At 38.4% G+C, this 20,764-nt stretch overlaps 1 protein-coding gene across 2 annotated transcripts in view; it reads left to right on the top strand.

Moving 5' to 3' along the window:
- LOC100159936 (GATA-binding factor C) overlaps window positions 1-20,512 on the top strand; it is a 60,806-nt gene extending 40,294 nt beyond the window's left edge. For both annotated transcript variants that reach the window (XM_008183331.3, XM_001945258.5), the window contains exons 5-7: window positions 13,078-13,212; window positions 18,771-19,184; window positions 19,958-20,512. In XM_008183331.3, coding sequence (XP_008181553.1) covers window positions 13,078-13,212; window positions 18,771-19,184; window positions 19,958-19,984 — 576 coding nt within the window. In that variant the 3' untranslated portion in view covers window positions 19,985-20,512. The remainder of the gene's footprint in view (window positions 1-13,077; window positions 13,213-18,770; window positions 19,185-19,957) is intronic.
- The last annotated feature ends 252 nt before the right edge of the window (window positions 20,513-20,764 follow it).

Raw genomic sequence — 20,764 nt, 5'->3', positions numbered from 1 at the left:
TTCCTCGGCATAATTTATACAATAATAATAACAATTATAATACATCGCTATACGACTACGACGCATAATATACTTTATGATACGCTATTGAGCATCGAAAAATGGCGCGAAATCACACCTATATAATATACATAAGGCCTTGGGCGAATGTTTGATTTACGAATAATAACTATTTTCGGATCTGCATCGTATCCAGTACATTGCTTGTATGAACGAATTCTTCTTATCAAACGAAGATAATTATACCCATATATGCAGTACTTGTTATACAATTATTATCAATACATGTACATAGTTCAATTTGTTACCCAACTTTAGATTATTTTTTTTACACTTTTCAACTCAACTTTATATTTCCTAGTGTTCTAGTCAATAGAATTTGACTTAAAAACTTAATTAGTTAATGTATAACAGTGTTAAAGTAACAGTTTTCTCCATATAAACTTAAAATCCTTAAAAACATAAAAACTCTTAAAGTTAACTATGCATATATTAACTTAGAACTTAGCGGTCTTTCAACGTTGACTTGACCAAACCAACTCGAGCCAAAATTTGTTCATTAACTTGCTGACCTTTGATTACATATAAGTAACTTTATATAACTATATATTACTATAGATGAATAGTTTAAATACATCGTGGTGTGTCGGTCACATAGTGACTATCACACTCACGATTATTTTTTCTATATATATATATATATATATATATAGTACATATTTAGTACTGCAAAGTACACACACCTAGTATATACTTATATTTTATACCTATTGTATATATAATAATATATAGACAGTACATATTTGAGATGATATTATGTAGGTAGACTATATACGTTTGTCGTACTTATATATATATGTTATAGGCACCCATCTCGCGGCGGATCATCGTGCTGAGGCAGTATATAAAATATATATAATATGTAGACCTCGGGAGTTAATTAGGGCAAAGCCCCCGTGCGCGAGCGTAAATATAATAATATATAGAATGCTAAAACGCGCCCGGTGCAGGCGGCACGTCAATCCTTACATGGCGAACAGTGGCGGCTGTACCGCCCGCAACCGGCTGTCGGTCAAACCGCCGCTTTCGTATATTACCGCGGTCGTGTATATGTACATAACCACGGTCGAGTGGTGTGCAGCGCACATAGTGCAAAGAGTATGCAAATGTCGTCGTCGTCGTCGACGTCGGTCGTATTATTATTTAAAGAAACACAAAAGTAATGATGGAAAAAAAACGCACGCGATTCAGTCGGCAGCGGCGGCGGCGGCGGCGTGATTGTGAAATACACGCCGTATCGTTGCCGTCGTCGGGGAGACCTCCCGATTGACCGGGCCCGGTTGATCCGACGACAACAGAATGGCAGAGGACGCGCGACGACGGCTATAACGGTCGTTGACAATCCTGCCGCCGCGGTCGTCTAATTGAACTCTGCCGCTGCCGCCGCCTCTCAAACGTTCGTTTTTCATACATTATTTTATTATATATATTGACATTATAATATAATATTATTGATTGTTGTTTTCTAGTCGTCGATCGTACGTGTAAAAAATAGCTTATTTACGAAATATACGCAACATTTGTCAAAAAAAAAAAAATATAATATAATGTTCTTGTGCTGAGCTTTCATGTTGCCTTTGTTGTCGAATTTATATTATGTAGTATGTGCATAAGTATATATTATACAATCCTCGTATACGAAACATTACGTTTTTCGATTGTCACAACAAATCCGTTGCCAAGGGATACATGTAAAATAGTGCGTCGTACGGTCAAATCGTGTAACATAATGGGGAAAAAATAAAAACGCATAGTATCCATTTTTAATACTCATATATATATATATATATTATATTTTAATAACGTGTACGCGTGCTGTGTATCATCATCCTCATTCGTCAGTCGGTCGACCGTTGAAAATTCAATTGTTTTTTATTTTCGTTTTTACGTCATCCGATTTCCGAATCGCCGACGTCGGTGTGCGAGTCGACCTGGCCATGTATATACCCGCCTTCCAACAAACACTACTGGTCCCCCCGTCGCGCCATTTTCACCGGGCCGGGATTGAAAAAAAACCGTACAATATATTATATTATATAATATCATACACCTGAATGGGAAAAGTATAAAAAAACGCACACGGAAATAATGGGAATTAAAAAAAAAGTAGCCCATATACATACGTGTAGAGGACATTATTATTATTATTATTATTATTATATAACCGTGGCGGCGGGGTATATCAACCCTCTGTCATCCCCTTACCCCCCCGGACGACAACCGACCCGATGAGGGGCCGTCCGATAAGAATCACGCGCGCGACGCCCCGTACGCCGCAGTGAATAAGGGATGAAACGAAGGGGACGGTAAAAATGTATTTCGCCCCACCCGCCGCCGCACCGTCGTTGTCGACGACCATTGTGCGTGCGTGCGAAAAAGGGGGACGCGAAGCGCGCGGCGTCCGATAGTATCGACTGCGCAATTGCCGGCCGCGACGACATCGGCGGCGTTGGCGTCGGTCTCCACTGCGGCGGGGCGCGCGCGCGCGCTGGTACGATTCCGCTCACCCGGTCACTCACCGCGCGCCCCGTCGACGAGTCATCTGCGCCGGGCCGAGCGGGCTAGCCAACGACGCGCGCGCGTTGATAAACGATCTGTCTCTCCTCCGCTCTCCTGCAGTATACACTCGACTCTCCTTCACCCACCACCCCTCCACCCCATAACACCCGTTTATTTATATATTATATACGCAACCCGCACCCCGTCACACCGTATATATATATACCGATGACAAAGCTCCCTTGTTTCGTTATCTTCTCTAAACGTTACGAATCCCTCGTGATTTATTATCGCAGAAGCTGTCCCTTGCCACCCCGCGATCCCGCTCGAACCACCGCGCCCACCTCACCGCAGCACTGCCGTTTTTTCCTACCACCACTGCCGCCGTCGGAAAAACTACTCGCTCAGAGGAAAAACCTTCCCGGGCGCTGCCGCCAGCCAGCAGCCAGACCCTTCAGTTTAAAAACCATTATTTTTCTTCGGACCACTTAATTCCGCACGATTTCTTCCCACTCTCACCGCTCCGTGGACGTCTCTTGATCTGACCGGCCCTTCCAGCTCTACTTTTTATATATACGACGTCGTGGCTATAAGTCCGAAATCCACAATTATTTTCCCCTCGGAAAATATTGTTTTCTTTTTAAAACTACCAAAATAATCTATATATATAATATATTGTATATGTTTTGTTCAACGGCGCCACCGCCGCAGAGTGTATAATACATAATACATAATAAATAGTTTACCATATAATATCGATAGACACGTCTTCCGATCACGATATTTTGGTGCATAAAATTCAAGGTTCCCATACCTATATCATATTAATATACACCGTATGCACCATATTATAATATGTTTGAATTTGATAAAAAGAAACTATATTGATAGGCAAAATAGTTAACTCGATGCTTGGGGGCTTAATTTAAATACACTAATCACGGGTCGATTCGCATACTTAATCGGATCCTTTAAGGGTATCTATAATGCTAATAATAATAATATAGTGCCGAGCGCGTCTTTCTCCCTGCAAAGTCGCCGTCTGTCATAAATCGTATATTTGCACACCACCAACAATGATCATTGTCATTGTCGTTGTCGTAACAGTGATCATGTCGCGTTTTCGTAAAAACGAAAAAAAATAGCATCGACCGAGAAAAAAGTGAGAAAGTGGATTCCTGGCCAATTTGTTGATAATATATTATAATAATATTATATAGATGGTGCGTACTAGTTACAATGTATATAGTCGCGGACCTTGTGCACATATATTATAACTATACATTATATTCAGCTTCTCCGTCCTACACGTGTGATCAAAAGACAGAGAGTGAGAGAAAGAGTAGCATACATACATATTATATCGTGTGTGTACATATATGTGTATTTGCTGCTTTGGTATGCTAATTTAACGACCCGGCCCCGTACCGGTCTCTCCCTTCCCGGCGCCGCCCCCTTCGGATCTCACATTCCCCCTCGCGCGTACCCTATACACATGTAGGTACTGCAGAACTCAGCGTGTTTGTATATTTCAGCGTGTGTTGTGATTGTTTGTATGTGTGTGTGTGTGTGCGTGTGTGTGTGTGTGTGTGTGTGTGTGTGTGTGTGTGTGTTGTAAAAACGCGTATTAAAAACACAACACGACACTTTATTATATTCTACACGATATTATAGGTATACCTATAACCTATACAACTGCAGCCGCCGCTCGCGATATTTCGTTACGCGGCCGTCATTGACCAAAAGAGAATATTTATTGTTCAACAATAGAACATAATAAATAATATAATATATTATAATATTATTATTATCATCGTTCGATAAACCGTTTGTCTTTTTCCCTCCTACTTTAAATTATATATTTTTGTCGTCGTCGTTTTCGTATATAGAACCGTCGTCGTCGCGGCTGGCCGGTCGGGTTCGCACGAACCGGGCACGAACGATTTCCTCGGCGTTATTATTATTATTATTATTGTGCGTAACACGAGAAAATATGCGCAAACACGACATTTTCATGTTTCGACAATAGCACTGCAGCAATTTGCCAGTGTGTATATTTTATTATAATATGCAGTGCGGCATGTGTATAAAATTGTATACGATGATAAATTCCATTTTAATCGCGACCATAATATAACAACGCGTATATTCCGTTTGAATACAGGTACGATGAACGTGTATGGCAGCGGAAACGTGTTTTATACTATATTAATATTATGTCTGTCCATCTTATATAAACGTAACTTAACAAAAAAAATTTTAAAAAAAAATCATGAATATTCATCACGTGGTGTGATTTTCGCATTATGCATTATATGATACCTATAGGTAGATACATCGACATAATTATAATGTAAGTATATAATGTTTTGCATCGCCGGCCGGTTTGAGATAAAAAAAAAAAAAATCGTACGAGCACAAAAATATTGATTCGCATTAAATTTGGTATAGTGTTGGTACCTACCTGTATCGTATAAATATAATATTGTATTCGGGCTATTCGGCTGTAATTCAATTAACGGTTTTGAATATTCATTTTCCAGTCGAACCGAAAAAATAAAATATTGTAAGTGCATATTTGTGCAGTATGGCTGAAGCGGCGTGGCAGATGTATAAAATAACAATATTATGTATAATATTAATAATATACCATAACCGCTTATATAGGTGAAAACCATGTTTACGCGCTGAGCCCGGTGCGGTAATTTATAATCACCGTGTAATATAATCGACGTGTGTTAATCTCTCGAAACGTTTAAAAAATTCTTTACGCATATTTTGCATCGATTCCCGAGGGGATCTGATGATATTAGTAATAATAAAAATAATAATGACTTATAGAAATTCTAATTTAGTCGCATCGCTTAAATTTAGACAGTATTATAATATTATAGTACAGCACAGGGTCAGGTCCGAATATACAAGGTACAAGGTACCTACTTAAATAATTATGGTAATATCTCGGCGTTATATATATATATAAGTCTATAAAGTATACAGGGTGATTTACCAAGAATTCTCCACCCCCAAGTTTTCATGAACATCGTGATTAGGCTATTAGTTATTACTTTTCTTATACCTATAGGAATATTGGAAGGTGATTGTATTAATAACTTCATCTTAGAGTTATCTTGCGTTGATGGCGAATGTCGAATTGCAACTACCATGACGCGTGTCATTTTAATAATATATTATAATAATCTTGAAAGGTGATCACAAATGTCACATAAATATTTTTTGTCGAATGAGAAACACTTTTTTCCCTGTAAATTTTGAAGCTAATAATATTTGAAAATGTCGATTTATCTAAATCAAAATTCGTTAGTTCAAATATATAACACAAAGTTGTTGTGTCTTGTGCTTTCATAACCATTGAATCTTCTCGCGCACAAAAATTATTATTATTATTATTCGGTATATCGATGAGATGTATTATTGCGCGCGTACCTACCTGCAGCTATATACAAGTACTCCGGGTTCATGTATATTATTATTATTACTTTTTTTATTCCTTTCTCGAATAATATATTATAAAAAATATATACATATATATTTATAGACTCCGCTAGAATATAATAATAATATTATAGGTATAATATACGCGCGTACACATACCTCTATATGTGTGCGTGCGGTGGGTGGTGCTGCGCAAAGTCCCCTCGGTCACGATCTTACAGTAAATATTAACGGAGAGAATATATACCTCTAATTATAACCTTTAGCCTATTAATTATTCTTACTTTTAATCGTAACACCCAGCTTTATCGAAATCGATTAATAACCCATACGCATGTATAGTTGTTTTTGCCCTCCTCCTGCACTGCAGCTCGTCCTCGCCGTCGTCGTCATCGTCTTCGTTGTCCTACTCCTCCGCCTCAGCCGAATCTCTTACACTGCACGGACGATAATAATAATAATAATAATATTTCCCCATATATAATAATATTATTATTATTACAATGTATAAGCGCTAGCATATATTAATTACATCACGTTAACACCCCGTGAGTATATATATATATTGTATACGGATACGAATTTTACGGTTCACACGAAAACTAGTTCCGTACATTTCGATTATATTATATATTTATATACAGATATATTATATACATGTGCACCAAACGGCGCCGCCGCCGGTGTGTTTTCACACAGTATATTATATATCGTCGACCTTGAAGATAACATAATATAGTATTGACTTATTGTTGTTTAGGTATATTAAATATACGCAGAGAAACGATATCGAGAGTCTCGAGGGCTATAATATTATAATGTGTGAGCGTGCGTATTTACCATGATAATATTATATAGGTACGGCTGTATAAGTTATACGCATCGAGAAAGAAGGGTTATTATTATTTTTATTCCGCGGATGGACCGCGGCCGAGATGAACGAGAATAATTAACACTCCGTCGGGGGTGGGTGGACATACTCGTATTATACCACGCGCATGTAGATAGGTACACACCACCCCGCAATTATTACACAATACATAAGTATTTTTTTTACCCATAAGACGACGCCCGTCATACGAACGGATTATCCGTCGTCTTCTTCGCCTATCATGCACCTATATAAAATAATAATAATAATAATATGCCGTCTCTCGTGAGTCGCGACGTGTTATTATATATTATTGTACTCGGTGCGTTCGGAGTTAGGAAAATTTTCCCTAATGAATTGTTTGATGTGTGTTTGCACCCCCCGTCACGATCGTCTAATAGCGTAATTGATTGTGCATGACGAAGCGATCTAGGCCGTTTTTCTTACATTACGTGGTTATTATTATCGTTGCGCCGTTGTTGTTATAATATTATTATTATCGTCATCATTATTCGATGTAGCCGTCGCGCGCACGACCGCGAGCATATATTATAAGTATTATATTTATATACCTATACACACACATACACATATATATATAACAGGAATGAGAGAGAGGTACCTTGCCCATTAACTATTAAGTTTTTTGTACTTAATTTTTTTTCCACCAATTATATTGTTATCGGCCCCGATATCTCGCGACGCATAGGTACCTCTATATTATATTATACTCGCGCACGACCGTTTAGCGCATATTATAATGTATTTAATACGCGTATAATATATTATTATAATGTTATATTATGTACAGTATAACACTCGTATAACGTCGTATTGTGTATATCTATATAGGTCCGAAGAAATACGCGACATGCGCTTTTATATTATTATAATATTATAACATATTATAGTTTATATATACGCGCGAGTGGGTTACACGTGCAGTGCGTGTATGCAGCGATTACAATGTCGTTATAGATCGCCCTCGGTTACCGCGGTAACACGGGTATCGCGTTTATTCGGTCGTCACGTGGTCGCCGTCTCCGCTGCATCGGCGATTTGATATATCATTATTATGCGCAGCGCGCGTAGCTGTATTACATAATAGGGTAGATCAGAGTTCATTTTTATGCCGACGAGAGGGTGGCGGTTCTGGTGGATAGGGCCGATTAGCAATTTCTCACGCTCAATCGGGTCCTCAGGGTCCGTCAGGGCGACCATTGCTCGTGCTGGTTTATACCTACGTATTACACATGCACTCGACCGCCAAATTCCGGGGAAATTTTCACTCATCCGCGGTGCTCCGATAATAATTTAAATTTTATGAAACCCATATAGGTCTATGGTCGTACAGAAATTGTCATGCTTTTCGGTTCCACTGTGATATAAGTACTAAATTGTACAATATATACTACCTGTGTGAGCAGGCGCATATTACCTAACCTTTCTCCGTCGACTCGCCGTCGTCGACGATTAACCAGACGCGTAAAAAACAATAACCCTGTAGTCGCGATTAATGATAAAATCTCACGGTAATTAGTGCAGCGTGCGCGTCTCGAGTAATAATAATTACACCTTAAATTATAATATTATATATTATTATAGTCAACGACGAGAAACGTAATGATTTCCGAACAATATTCCGCTATTCGACGCACGAGATACGAGCCTGTTTGTATAACGATTATTATATTATTAATCTATATTTCGCGCCACACTCTGCAGAAGTCTGATCATAATATAATAATATTACGTACTTTATGATCGAAGTCGTATAGAACACGTATAACATTGTAAATATACCGGCGCTGTACCGCGGTTACCGGTGGCGGTAAACATGTGTAATATATTATTATGTCTCTCGTACAATTTTGTGCACGTATCGAATCCCCAAAATTTAATATCACATAATATGTTGTTATTATTATTGTTATTATTATCCCACTGCCGCCGCTGCTGCGTCTCTGCAGCCATGCGCACGCATCGTCGTGTGTCCATTTATCAAAATACCAGCGCACTTATCAAATGATTGGATCGGCGAACACAATGTTATTATCGTGTCGAATTATACACGCGCGCCGAGGACCTTATACGATATTATTATGATATTGACGTGCCGTTTACGGATATCTCGCGCGCGTGGTACATAATAGGAAAGGAGGAAAGTAAAATAAAAATAAAACGAAAAAAAAAAATATATAAAATGACGAGTCACAAATTGGACGGTATATAAACGCGACGTGTATAATATTATTATTTGATATTATTTTTCTCGGTCCCGGTCGGCGGGGTTGTATATATATAATATATAAGTATATGTATATATGATGCGTACATATAGCGCGCACACGCCTACGTCTCTCGGGGAACTCTAATGGACTCGTTGGCTCAAGTCTCGTACCCGAAGATAGACAATAATATGTGTACATATTTATTATTTATAGAGTCACTGCCCAAACACATGTTATATACATACTATAATATATATAGATACATACCTACGGACGACCGTTTTCGGTGCTCACCGTCGTCCAAGACCGATCCGATTATATTGGTGCGCACTGTGCGCGTTCGCTTGACGTCCGGTCCACGTACATATATTATTATTATAATATTGACAACCGGACAAGTCGTTTCGTCCGCGCGATCGGTTATGTATAATATGCCTACGCTGTCCGTGGTGATGTATATAATATATTCGAACCACGGTATAAGTAGCCGCCGCCGCCGCCGCGTCAGACGTGGGTATATGATATGTGCGTATTATATATTATATACGGAGGAGGTACCTGGTACCTATAATATTATAATATTATTATGATGTCGAGCGTACTGCGGCGGCGCCCGTGGAATTCCTACGCCGGAGAAATCAATCTCGCGACACCGGAAGCAGACCCGAAAACGGATCATGAAATCATTACACAACACCACGACAGAATATGACCGTTTGATTGTTTGAAATATCCATAGCTAGTATCATTATTTTCATTATGTTCGCTTCGATAAAATAATATGCGCACGCCTAAACATAAAGCGATGTATAATTTTATTATTATACGAGTGGCGAACGCGATTTTCGTCAAACAATAGGCTTATTTAGAATTTTTTTGCGCGTTCCAAACGACTACTAATGTCTTATAATAATATCTGTATGTATATATATATATTATAATGTTCGCTGGCAGAGAGACCTACTGCAGTTTAGAACAATGGACAAACTTTTATTATATATTATTTGAAGGAAAAAAACTGCGTCACTATACCGCGGTCTATTACATATTATATTATATTATGCGAGATATATTTAGATACTTTGTTCGCCGGGCAATAAAAATATTTTGTACACTAGCCTGTATAATATACAATATACAGGGCGATCTAAACATTCGATTGACGGCCACGATGATGATATGGTATTTTCCTAAACTACAGACGGCTACCTGTACATAGATACGGCGCATACGTGATCGGAGACTTGTGCTGCAGATGTAGATTGAAAATAAAAGGCCTGTTCGAGTTCTTCTGAAAAGGAAGAAAACAAAATATCATCTTTGTAGACTATAAACCGTCATAGTTTCACGATTTGTGTGCGTCACAAAAGAACCATCCTGTGTGTGTCCTTTACATATATTTTTGCATTATATACCTACTATTATATTGTATCCACCTACCTGACCATGGTCGCATCGCCACCGTCTGCCCCGATATTCCATACAGAATTTATTATATTTTATATTAACAACGCTATTGTATAGAATTTGAATCGTAGAACTCGCTATTCAATCCTTTCGACGTTTCTCGATGTTCGTTCAGTTTAGGGTTGTCGGGGGTTGAAAAATAAAAAGCCATAAAATACAGTATATTATACTATATATCTTATAAAACGTACCTATATATACCTAATATAAAAGGTGGCGTCGTTCCGTGATGCGTGCACGCCAAATCGACGCGTTTAATGGACGCTTTTATGTATAGGTACCTATATTTTAATACTCTAATATGTTTCCACTATATAAAAATATTTCAATAGCTTAAAACCTTTTAGGGCCAACGAGAAATATAATATATATTTATATATATATCTGTATGTATAAACTGTGTAGTCGAGTGCGTATATTATAAACGAATTTATTTTTGAATGACATTTGTTGTGAAATTTGACACCTATCGTGTATTTAACACGTGATTTTTTTCTCATACCACTTAGCGATTTTTCGTTTTAACCGTGTACAATGTATATGTATATATACGTCCAATATATTATATACAGGTATAGTGGTATCGATTTACCGTGTGTATACCAGTACTCCGAGGCACCAGTATTTTTAATACTTTAAGCGTTTTACCTTATTCGACGGAATTATATATTTGAATTTTTTGTCTCGTCATAATCTAATATAATATATTAATATATTATGTTGTTAAATACCTAAATATATATGTTGTATATAGTTGTCATTTTTTTTCTTTTTGGTCATACAATCATTACCCGCGCGATGAGGTCAAAACACCTGGAAACGCATATAACGACTAATTAAATAAAACGGTAATTACAGGAAAAGGGCGGGGATTATTGTTCGTGTTTGTCTCGGGAAAACGGGTCCTAATGTTGCCTGCTCCGCTCACGAATTCATTGTACCTACAACACATTTTTTTTCGGCTGCAGACGTTAAAATGCATCCGGCAAACGGCGGAGCGGTAAAATAATAATATAAAAAAAGAAAAAATAGAAATGATTAAACATTCGATTTTTTTCGTTTACAAAAATATTTCGAAACGTTCGTACTAAATTAACTAGGCATTCCTATCCATATAGATATAATAATATTTCACATGTAGGTACCTACTGCACGCCGCGCAGCAGTATATAATATTGTGTGTAGGTACCCTCTCAGACCTATGCTGCTGCAGTAGCCGTTATACATTTCGAACGGACGACAGCTTACAACGCGCACAGAATTGTATTATGCTAATGCGGCGGAATGTTTTTAATTCGAATACAAACATACCGCGCGAGGCCTAATTGATACAATAGTCCGGACGAGAAGAAATCTTTTCGACTTACAACCTTTGTTAATTATCATAACTACCGGGCGGCAGCGCGTGTATTACAATATAATATATTAATATGATATATATATAATTATACATAGGCAACGTATACTATACGACAATATGTATGTATATATACGTTAACTAACTGCTGAAGTTACCTCTGGTACTTACATGTAGGTAGGTACCTATACTATTGTGTATGTGAAGTATTTATGAAGGGCACGCGTATTACGCGCGCCATAACATGTATAATGTGTACACGACAAACAATAATAATATTATATTGCCATGCCATTATTTTGTGGTGTGCAGTACACACGTCGCCTATAGTCGTTGGGATCGCACGCTCGTTTAATAATGTGTAGGTATTCGCAAAACGTCTTTGGCGCGGCCACATCTTCGTCGTCGTCGTCGATAATCGATATTGCGAAATATATATTTTTTTTTTTGCTGACGAAATTATTATTTTTATATTCAATATTGCAGTTAGCGCACGAGTGGTCGTATAACGCCGCTAGGTTTTTTCGTTATTTCGAAATCCCCAAGCGATCCGTACTTCGTAGGTATACATCCAGTGAGGTCCCGAACATATTTACATATTTTGTCGGGGCAATCACACCAAAAAATTTTAGAAGGGTGGGTAATATTGTTGAGGTGTAAAAATATCTTTATATTTAACTATCATTTTTGTATAAGTAAAATGTTGCAGATTTTAAATTGATTAATTTTAATATTGTATTCGAATTGATTGTTGGAAGTTATAGGTTATACTTACATCTATCTGTAATTATATGTTAATTACAGATGTTTGAAAATAAGTATGAATATTTATTTTATAATTGAAAAAAAATTATACATAGGTTTTAATTTTATGTATGGGTAGCTTCAATGTTTGCCCTTATTCAGGACAAAATGTTCCTGATGCCACTATACCTTTATATATATTGAAATATTATAACCCGTTACCCGTGTGTTCGCGCCCGAACCTCCGTAACAATATTTTACCTCGTCGCGCATTTTTTTGTATTTATTTCGCTCCGTCCGACGTTCATTATTTAGCACATTAGCATATTATAATAATATAGTAAATAATATAATATATAAAAGAGAACTAATCCGATTGTTTTTTTTTACAGTCCTTGCAGTCAGCTGCCCGTAGAGCCGGGACGAGCTGTGCGAATTGCAAAACGTCCACCACGACGCTGTGGAGGAGAAACCAAAACGGCGAACCCGTTTGCAACGCTTGCGGTCTTTACTACAAACTGCACAACGTAAGTACAGAAAACGTATTTTATTTTCCTGCACCTCGGCGCATACAATGCGCACTCGACGTGCCGTGTACCTATTTATAAAGTATATAACAAACTGCGCCGTACACTATATATATTATTATTACATATTATATGACCTGCAGCTGCAAGGAACGCAGCTTTCTCGAGATACGTGTGTACTAACGTATACTGCCATTATGGATGTATAACGATGGCCAGCGCACGTGTACCTATATTTTTATGTTTCATTGTTTTTCAAACTTAAATAAGTATGTTTTTTTTTTTATTTCATCGGACTGCAAAATGTAGATGAAAATCGCTCAGGCTAAATAAACATAATAACTGTGCTGGCTGTATTCAAAAACTAAAATAATTTAATATTTTATTCAATGTGCGTGCACAATCTAATATAGTATAGAAATATGTCAGTATATATGAAGGCTCTAGTTTCAAAGCGTACATTCTCCATGTTCACTAAATTTTTAGAAAACCAAAAAAACCAAACTCATGTGTATAAATGATCAATAACTCACTATTTTTGAGCAAAATGGTCAATCTCCAGTATATTTTAAGCTTGAAAATTACATTCAGTTTCAAGACGTACAATCTTCTTTGACATTTATTATTGGTTTTTTTGGTTTTCTGAACATTTAGTGAACATGGAGAATGTACACTTTGAAATTAGAGCCTCATATTATTATTATATATTTTATATTTGCTATATATTATACTCGCGGCCTATTTATTAGCACTGCACAAAAACTACCCTTTCACCGTTGTTATTGTTGTCGTCGTCGTCGCGTCCGTTCGTCCGGCGCCAACCCCGTCGTTTGTATATAAGCGTACATTATGATGATGATAATGATAATAATAGTATAGTGCAGCAAACCGCGCCGAGAGGGTTTTTGGCGCTATACACACAGACGACTTCCGAAACGCATTTAAACACGTATAGTATGTATATACACACCCCCGGGGCCGGTCTCACTCCCTTTTTTTTACTTTTCCAACCGACATTGCAGGCGGCAGCGCGACACCAGTTTCGGCGTACGGTATTTACAATAATAATGTAATATGTAACCACGTACCCCGTAAGAGGTATAAATATAACTACGCGTATACCACCGATTTATAAACTAGACCGTTTAATGACCCGTTCGGTTTCGCGTTTTTTTTCACCCTTTATATAAACTCTTCTCAAATCGACCGCGTGCTCTATATGACTCGACTGTTACACAATATTATATACATATTTATACGCACATGCGTCATCGTCGCTCAGTGTAAAAATATAATATATACCGAGACTCGACGATTGTAATCAAACGACGATGAAGCTGACGACGTTGATAATACTACAATAATAATATATTATGACGTTTTGTGAGCGGGCGCAGGGGAGAAGAGCTATATTGTATATATTTAAACGCACGCAATTAGTCGACGCGGTGCATTAAATGCGCGGGGATGCTGCTCTGACCCTCCGGGCGCCACGCTCGAGGGACGACGACGGCCACGGACTAATTGGAGAAAATATGCACAGAAGTCTCCGAAATCATCATCGTTTATTAAAGCGTATTTTTTTCGATCTTGCCGCAGTACCTACTAGTGTGTCCATCTATTTTTCCGGGCTTCGATCGCTATCGCCGGCCGAAACGCGTAACAAACGGTGTCGTTTCATATATATATACAATATGATCGTATATATATAGTTTTCAAACAGCTCGCCGTGTGGTCCCGTTTACACGACCGCATATAAGTACGTACACACATGCACACTGCACACACACGACAATATAATAATAATTGCCTGTATCGCGCGCTTGTGTGTATGTATAATAGACGCCAGTGCAAAGACAATGACGGATCGGAGGAGAGAAAAAAAAACGAAGAGGGGAAGAGCATATATTATAATAAAAGAAAAAGAGAAATATTTACAAACACCGCCGCGCCGTCCTCGTCTTTGTCGTCACGAGTGCGTGCGAATATATCTTGACATCCTCCGACCCGCAGCCATGTACACCGTGTATTATATTGTTATATATAGGTATACCGTGTACATAACCATAATACCATAACCGCGGCCGTGTTTCCTGCCAAAATCTGCCGAGTATATATACCCGTCGGTCGTCGGTATATTAATATTATTATTATTCTCTTCCGGCGTCGTATACAATGACGATATCCCACGGCGGCGATACCACAGTATATAAAATGTCGTGATCGGACGTCCGCCGCTTGAGAGAGACGTTTGACAAAAAAAATACGCGACGTGCGTATATATAGACTACGAGTGCACACTCGGAAAACGGATGAAACGGAAATATAATATATAATATACGATAATGCAGGCTGGTTGCATAATATATAGAAACCATGACCGATTATATTTGTATTATTATTATAATATGAATATAAATACTAAATAGCGTTTGATAGAGTATGTGTGTGTGTGTGTGAGTGCGCGCCCTGATGCGGTTTTGACGTGGTACCAGATACACTGCACCGGGACCGCCCGTCGACATGTTTTTATTATATTATATACGGTGCTCGATTATCTTGTTACAACGGCCGAAACGCCGTTGTTTGTCATCGTCCGATAAAAATATGTCGTCCCTCGACGACGACGTTGATTATTAAATTATTATTCCGATAAAACATTATTCACGGTCAGTTTGTGATTTTTTTCGTCGTCGTGTGTGCACGTATGTAACACGCCGTGCAAGGGGTGGTCTCGAATATATTAATTTAATATCGTCGACCGGCGTTTTAATGTTAAAACAATGTTAAACAAACCGTCTCGTTGTCACGGGTCGCAGCAGCTACGATATTCGGAGTCGAATTCCTCGAATTTATAATAATAATATAATATATAATATTACACACGGCCGGCAGCCTACCTGTACCTACATACATACCTATAACAACATACGATATCATCGATACTCATTATTCCACGTCACGGCTCGTTGTTGGGTACATTTTCTGTGGATGACTCGTCTCTCACGCCGCCGCCTTAGCGCCGCCTTGGTCTCGTGCGCGATAATCATATTATTATAAAGAGCTCTGCACTGGTTATAGAAAATCAACAATCACCAAAGTCTTCGCAAAGCCAATCGGCCAATGATTTAGGTACTCATGTTCGAGTAGTAAAATTATTATATTAGAATGATCGACCTGCACACGCCGAATACGTTAGTGGTCATACGTTTTAGATAAGCGGAAAACTTTGCAGGAAAGGACGCCACTCTTTTCGATTCGATTTCTTTTCACACGCACGAGATTGCCGTGCGCCTACGTCGTTTTAGTCGTATCGTGTTTTCACGACGTCCTCGAAAGTATTATTATAATATGAGATAATAATAATATATTATATTCCCAATACAACATCTATACACACGTTTCGTGGCTCAGGCTTCAGCGAGAAAATCAATTCCGTCAGTATCGGCGGCGGCGGCCAGCTAGAGATCGTTGTAAATAATATAATATCCAGCTATATAATATTATATTTTAACAATGACGAACGGTACCGCCGTTGGAGAGGATAGGCGCGCACAACAATAATATTATTATTATAACTCGAGACAATGGGTCGCGATGGCGCTCCGCGGGTGCCGCGACGTCGGCCGACGGTGCGCAAACCTCTAATGACTAATTATTATACAACGTAAACGAAAAGTCAAATTATGTAGTGCACCCAAATCCCCTACCGCGGGTCAACACCTCTAGAGCATCGGCCGGGTCGCATATTATAGATAGTTATTTTTCTCTCCTCTCTCCGATGTCCACAATATATATATAATCGTAGGTACCTCATCGGTCGTCGAAAATAATAATAACAATAATAATAATGATGATGATAATAATTTCATATTATTATCGTTAACCGCTCTCCTCGGCGAAGAGAAGAGGTGTACGACCGCCGTTTTCGTCGACCCCGACGGCTTTCCATTGTGCCCACGGGAGAAAGAAAAAAGAAACATAATATTATATAGAACCGTTTCCGTCGACGACAATCGTTTACGCAATCGCGTACCGTCATCGTCACCGCCGCGCCCATATATTATACACCATAGTGCGCCGAAAGGTAAAGCCGCGGGGGTATAAATCCATTCATATAGGTACTTATTGGTAACGGTGAGGTTATTTCGCCGATTTTCGCGGGGGCGTAGATCGTTTCCCTAGACGGTTTTCCGCGAGCGATCTCTCACCGCCAACGCCACCGACACTGCGTGGCGTATACATAATACAGCTATAGGATTTCGCGGTTTGCGTGAGACACAATCCCTAACCCCAACCACCCTAACCCCATCACTCCGTAGCGAAATCCGTGTCGTGTGTACGCACACATTGCCGAGATGTTTTACAAACACTTATTCGGTGCGTAGTAGGTATGTATATACACACGTATGTACATGCGTGTCGCAGAATCGCGGAAGTCCCTCTCAATACACACACGCGCGCGTACCTATATATGTTTATCGTGTGTCGAGGGTCGTTTTCCGAGAGGGTGCCTCCGAGAAAATATATACATTTTAACATTATACGACGAGCACACACTCGCGATCTCGGCGGATTATATGGTACAACGTTTTTAAGTGCGTATCAATGGGAATGGGCGTTTACCGGCTAGGCCGGCGGCAGCTGATGCAGCGACGATGTGCACTGCTGCCGCAACAATAAAAAACCTATTATCGGCGGCTATACGAAACAGTATACGCGTGCACAAAAGACCGATATAATATGTGTATACACCACCGGGGCCCAACCAGCAGCAGCAGCAACAACAATAATAATTGTAATAATATATTATATAAATAATAATAATATGAAGATTGATACTCTATAAAGGTTTTTTTTTTTATATAAACGCTGGTATTGTGTCGTCGACGGTATTTCGTTTGACACGATAATGCGACCGTCCTGCTCTTTATTCCGGCGTTTCTTCCGCAAATCGATTACCATTGTGCTTGGGCCGCGCAAAGCGTTCGGCGGCGCGTACCGATTCCGTTATTATATTGGATTTGGCGAATTAGCCTCACTCTCGGGACTCGGCGCAGATATCATATGTGTATAATAATATAATCATATTATTATATTACAATAATACTTATACGTTCTGGTGCGTATATCATAGAATGAGGTACCGGATTTAAGAACGCACTGTTGTGGGCTCGGTGACGAAAGACAGCGCCCGAATACAGTTCACCGAAGCACCGCATAGTGGCTGCGACTGTTGAGAACGTATTATTGTCTGTTAGAAATATATAAGTGTAAAATATCCGCACTAAAATCCAAATTTGGTTTCAAAAATAATATGGCACATCTGGGGGTAAAATAAACCGTCCGCTGTTGGATGCATTTCAGTATTGTTATACTTATTAGTTATGTTTTGTAAACAATATTACCTATTTTATGAGGTACTATTTAAATAGGTATAGCTACGTCCTCTTACAACCTGTATACAACATATTAAGTTGCTTGTGTAAATAGTCAACGGTTTTCATCGCCTTAAAATTATTATCAATGATCGTAATTTTTCTATTTCTCTGCTGCAGGTTAATCGGCCGTTGACGATGAAAAAGGAAGGAATACAGACACGGAACCGGAAGCTGTCTTCCAAGTCAAAGAAGAAGAAGGGTTCGATAGTCGGTGGCCTGGGCGGCGGAATTGGCGGCGGCATCGGTGGTGGCGGCGGCGGAGGCGGCGGCGCTTGTCTGTCGTTGTCCGGCATGATGCGCGGCGACGGCACCGGCGCGGGTTACCACCACCCGGCGTCCGCGGCTCTGCACCCGCACCCTGCGGCCATGAGCCACTACCATCACCATGCGGCCGCTGCGGCCGCGGCCATGTACCACCATCACCATCACCAGGCCACGCAGCCGGCTGCACCCACCGCGTCCATACACCCGCACCACCACCATATGGCGTCACTCACCGGAATCGGGTTGCCCACATCGTCAAACGCAATGGTAAGTACAAAAATTATTAAAATATATTTTTTACTCGAAAGTCGAAACTCAAAGTCGAATTACTTGTGCATCTAGGGTACATTTGGTGGAAATTTTCTTCGTAGTCGGGCGGTGGCAAGTTGAAATAACAGCTCCTAAAAAATGATTCCAAAAACTAAAATGTTATATTCCATCATAATAGTTTGATCAATCAGAATCTGCAGTAGGTAATGTGTAACAATGTAACATCGTTTACATTGCTATACGCTCCCATTTTCCATTTAATAATGCATTCGTTGAAATTCTGAATTAATTTAATAGTATATATTAGACCATGTTTACAAATTACAAGTACATACTTAATATCCTACTTTATATACTTTATTTTTTATATTTATTACCATTCAAATAGTATCCCGTAGTGATACAAACACATTTTTTCTAGTAACTCAAATAACATAATCAATTTTTAAAAAAATGATTGCAAAAAGTCAGGGCGATAGTTTTTATTTAAAATTCAATTAATTGATGGACTTTGTATACCTACCTATATATACTTGAAAATATCAAAAGTCAAAAATAATCTAAGAAATGCATGAAAAAAGTTTGGGTGTGCAATACTGCAGAGCATACTATTGGTGAATCGCTGCCTGTATGGAATATTATAAAATTAATAAACACAATATTGACAATGGGCAGGGTAAAAGGGGTTTACATATTGTTATAATGCTTTTATCTCGTTTGATATCTGTGACCTTTGTTAACGGTTTTTGTCTTTCTGTTTGTCCATCTAGGCTAGTTGGAGATCCGAGTACGCGTGATTATTGGATTTGCCGTTCCCCGGGCACTCTAACCACAGCAGGGTCGGCGAATGACAAACATTAGTACTACACATTATTATTATTATTATTAAAATTATTATAATACTACTACTACTACTACTACTACTACTATCAATATTATTATCATCATATTATTATATAATATACATATTATATTCTCATAGTTCCTATTAATATTCCCGTCAAAAGATAAGCCGAAAAATATGAACACACACACACAGACATGCGCGCGCATAGCGCGCATATATGGCCAGTATACATATATTATATGTATGTATGTATGTATGTATGTATGTAAGTATAAGTATATATTATTACATAGTCTTCGTACGTCGATGAGCATTATTATTATTTTTAAGTATAATTATAATATATTATATTATAATTGTTTCTCGTTTCGCATATCGATAAACCTATGATGACCGTCGCGAATTTTTGTACAAGAATTCAATATTATGTATTGTTTCTTCATTTTTTTTCCTCCTTATTTTAAAACTTGAAAAAACCACAAAAAAATATATAATATATAAACAAAGGTGAAGTATATAAACGTTCATTTCTCTTTTCGCCTATAATGCCCATTTATACATATTATATACGACGGCGATGTAGTGTTTACTCAAAACAACCAGTTTTTATTTTATATATATTTTTTTTTTTTTGAAACGCGCGTACAACGTCTACATCAATGTAAAACGCATATTTTATACGAAAAAAAACAAAAATAATAATAAAAAACAAAATATATATATATAATAC

The sequence above is a fragment of the Acyrthosiphon pisum genome, chromosome A1 (assembly GCF_005508785.2).
Source record: "Acyrthosiphon pisum isolate AL4f chromosome A1, pea_aphid_22Mar2018_4r6ur, whole genome shotgun sequence".
NCBI lineage: Eukaryota > Metazoa > Arthropoda > Insecta > Hemiptera > Aphididae > Acyrthosiphon > Acyrthosiphon pisum.
Note: the sequence above shows the minus strand (reverse complement) of the source record. Positions and strands in the feature narration are given on the sequence as shown.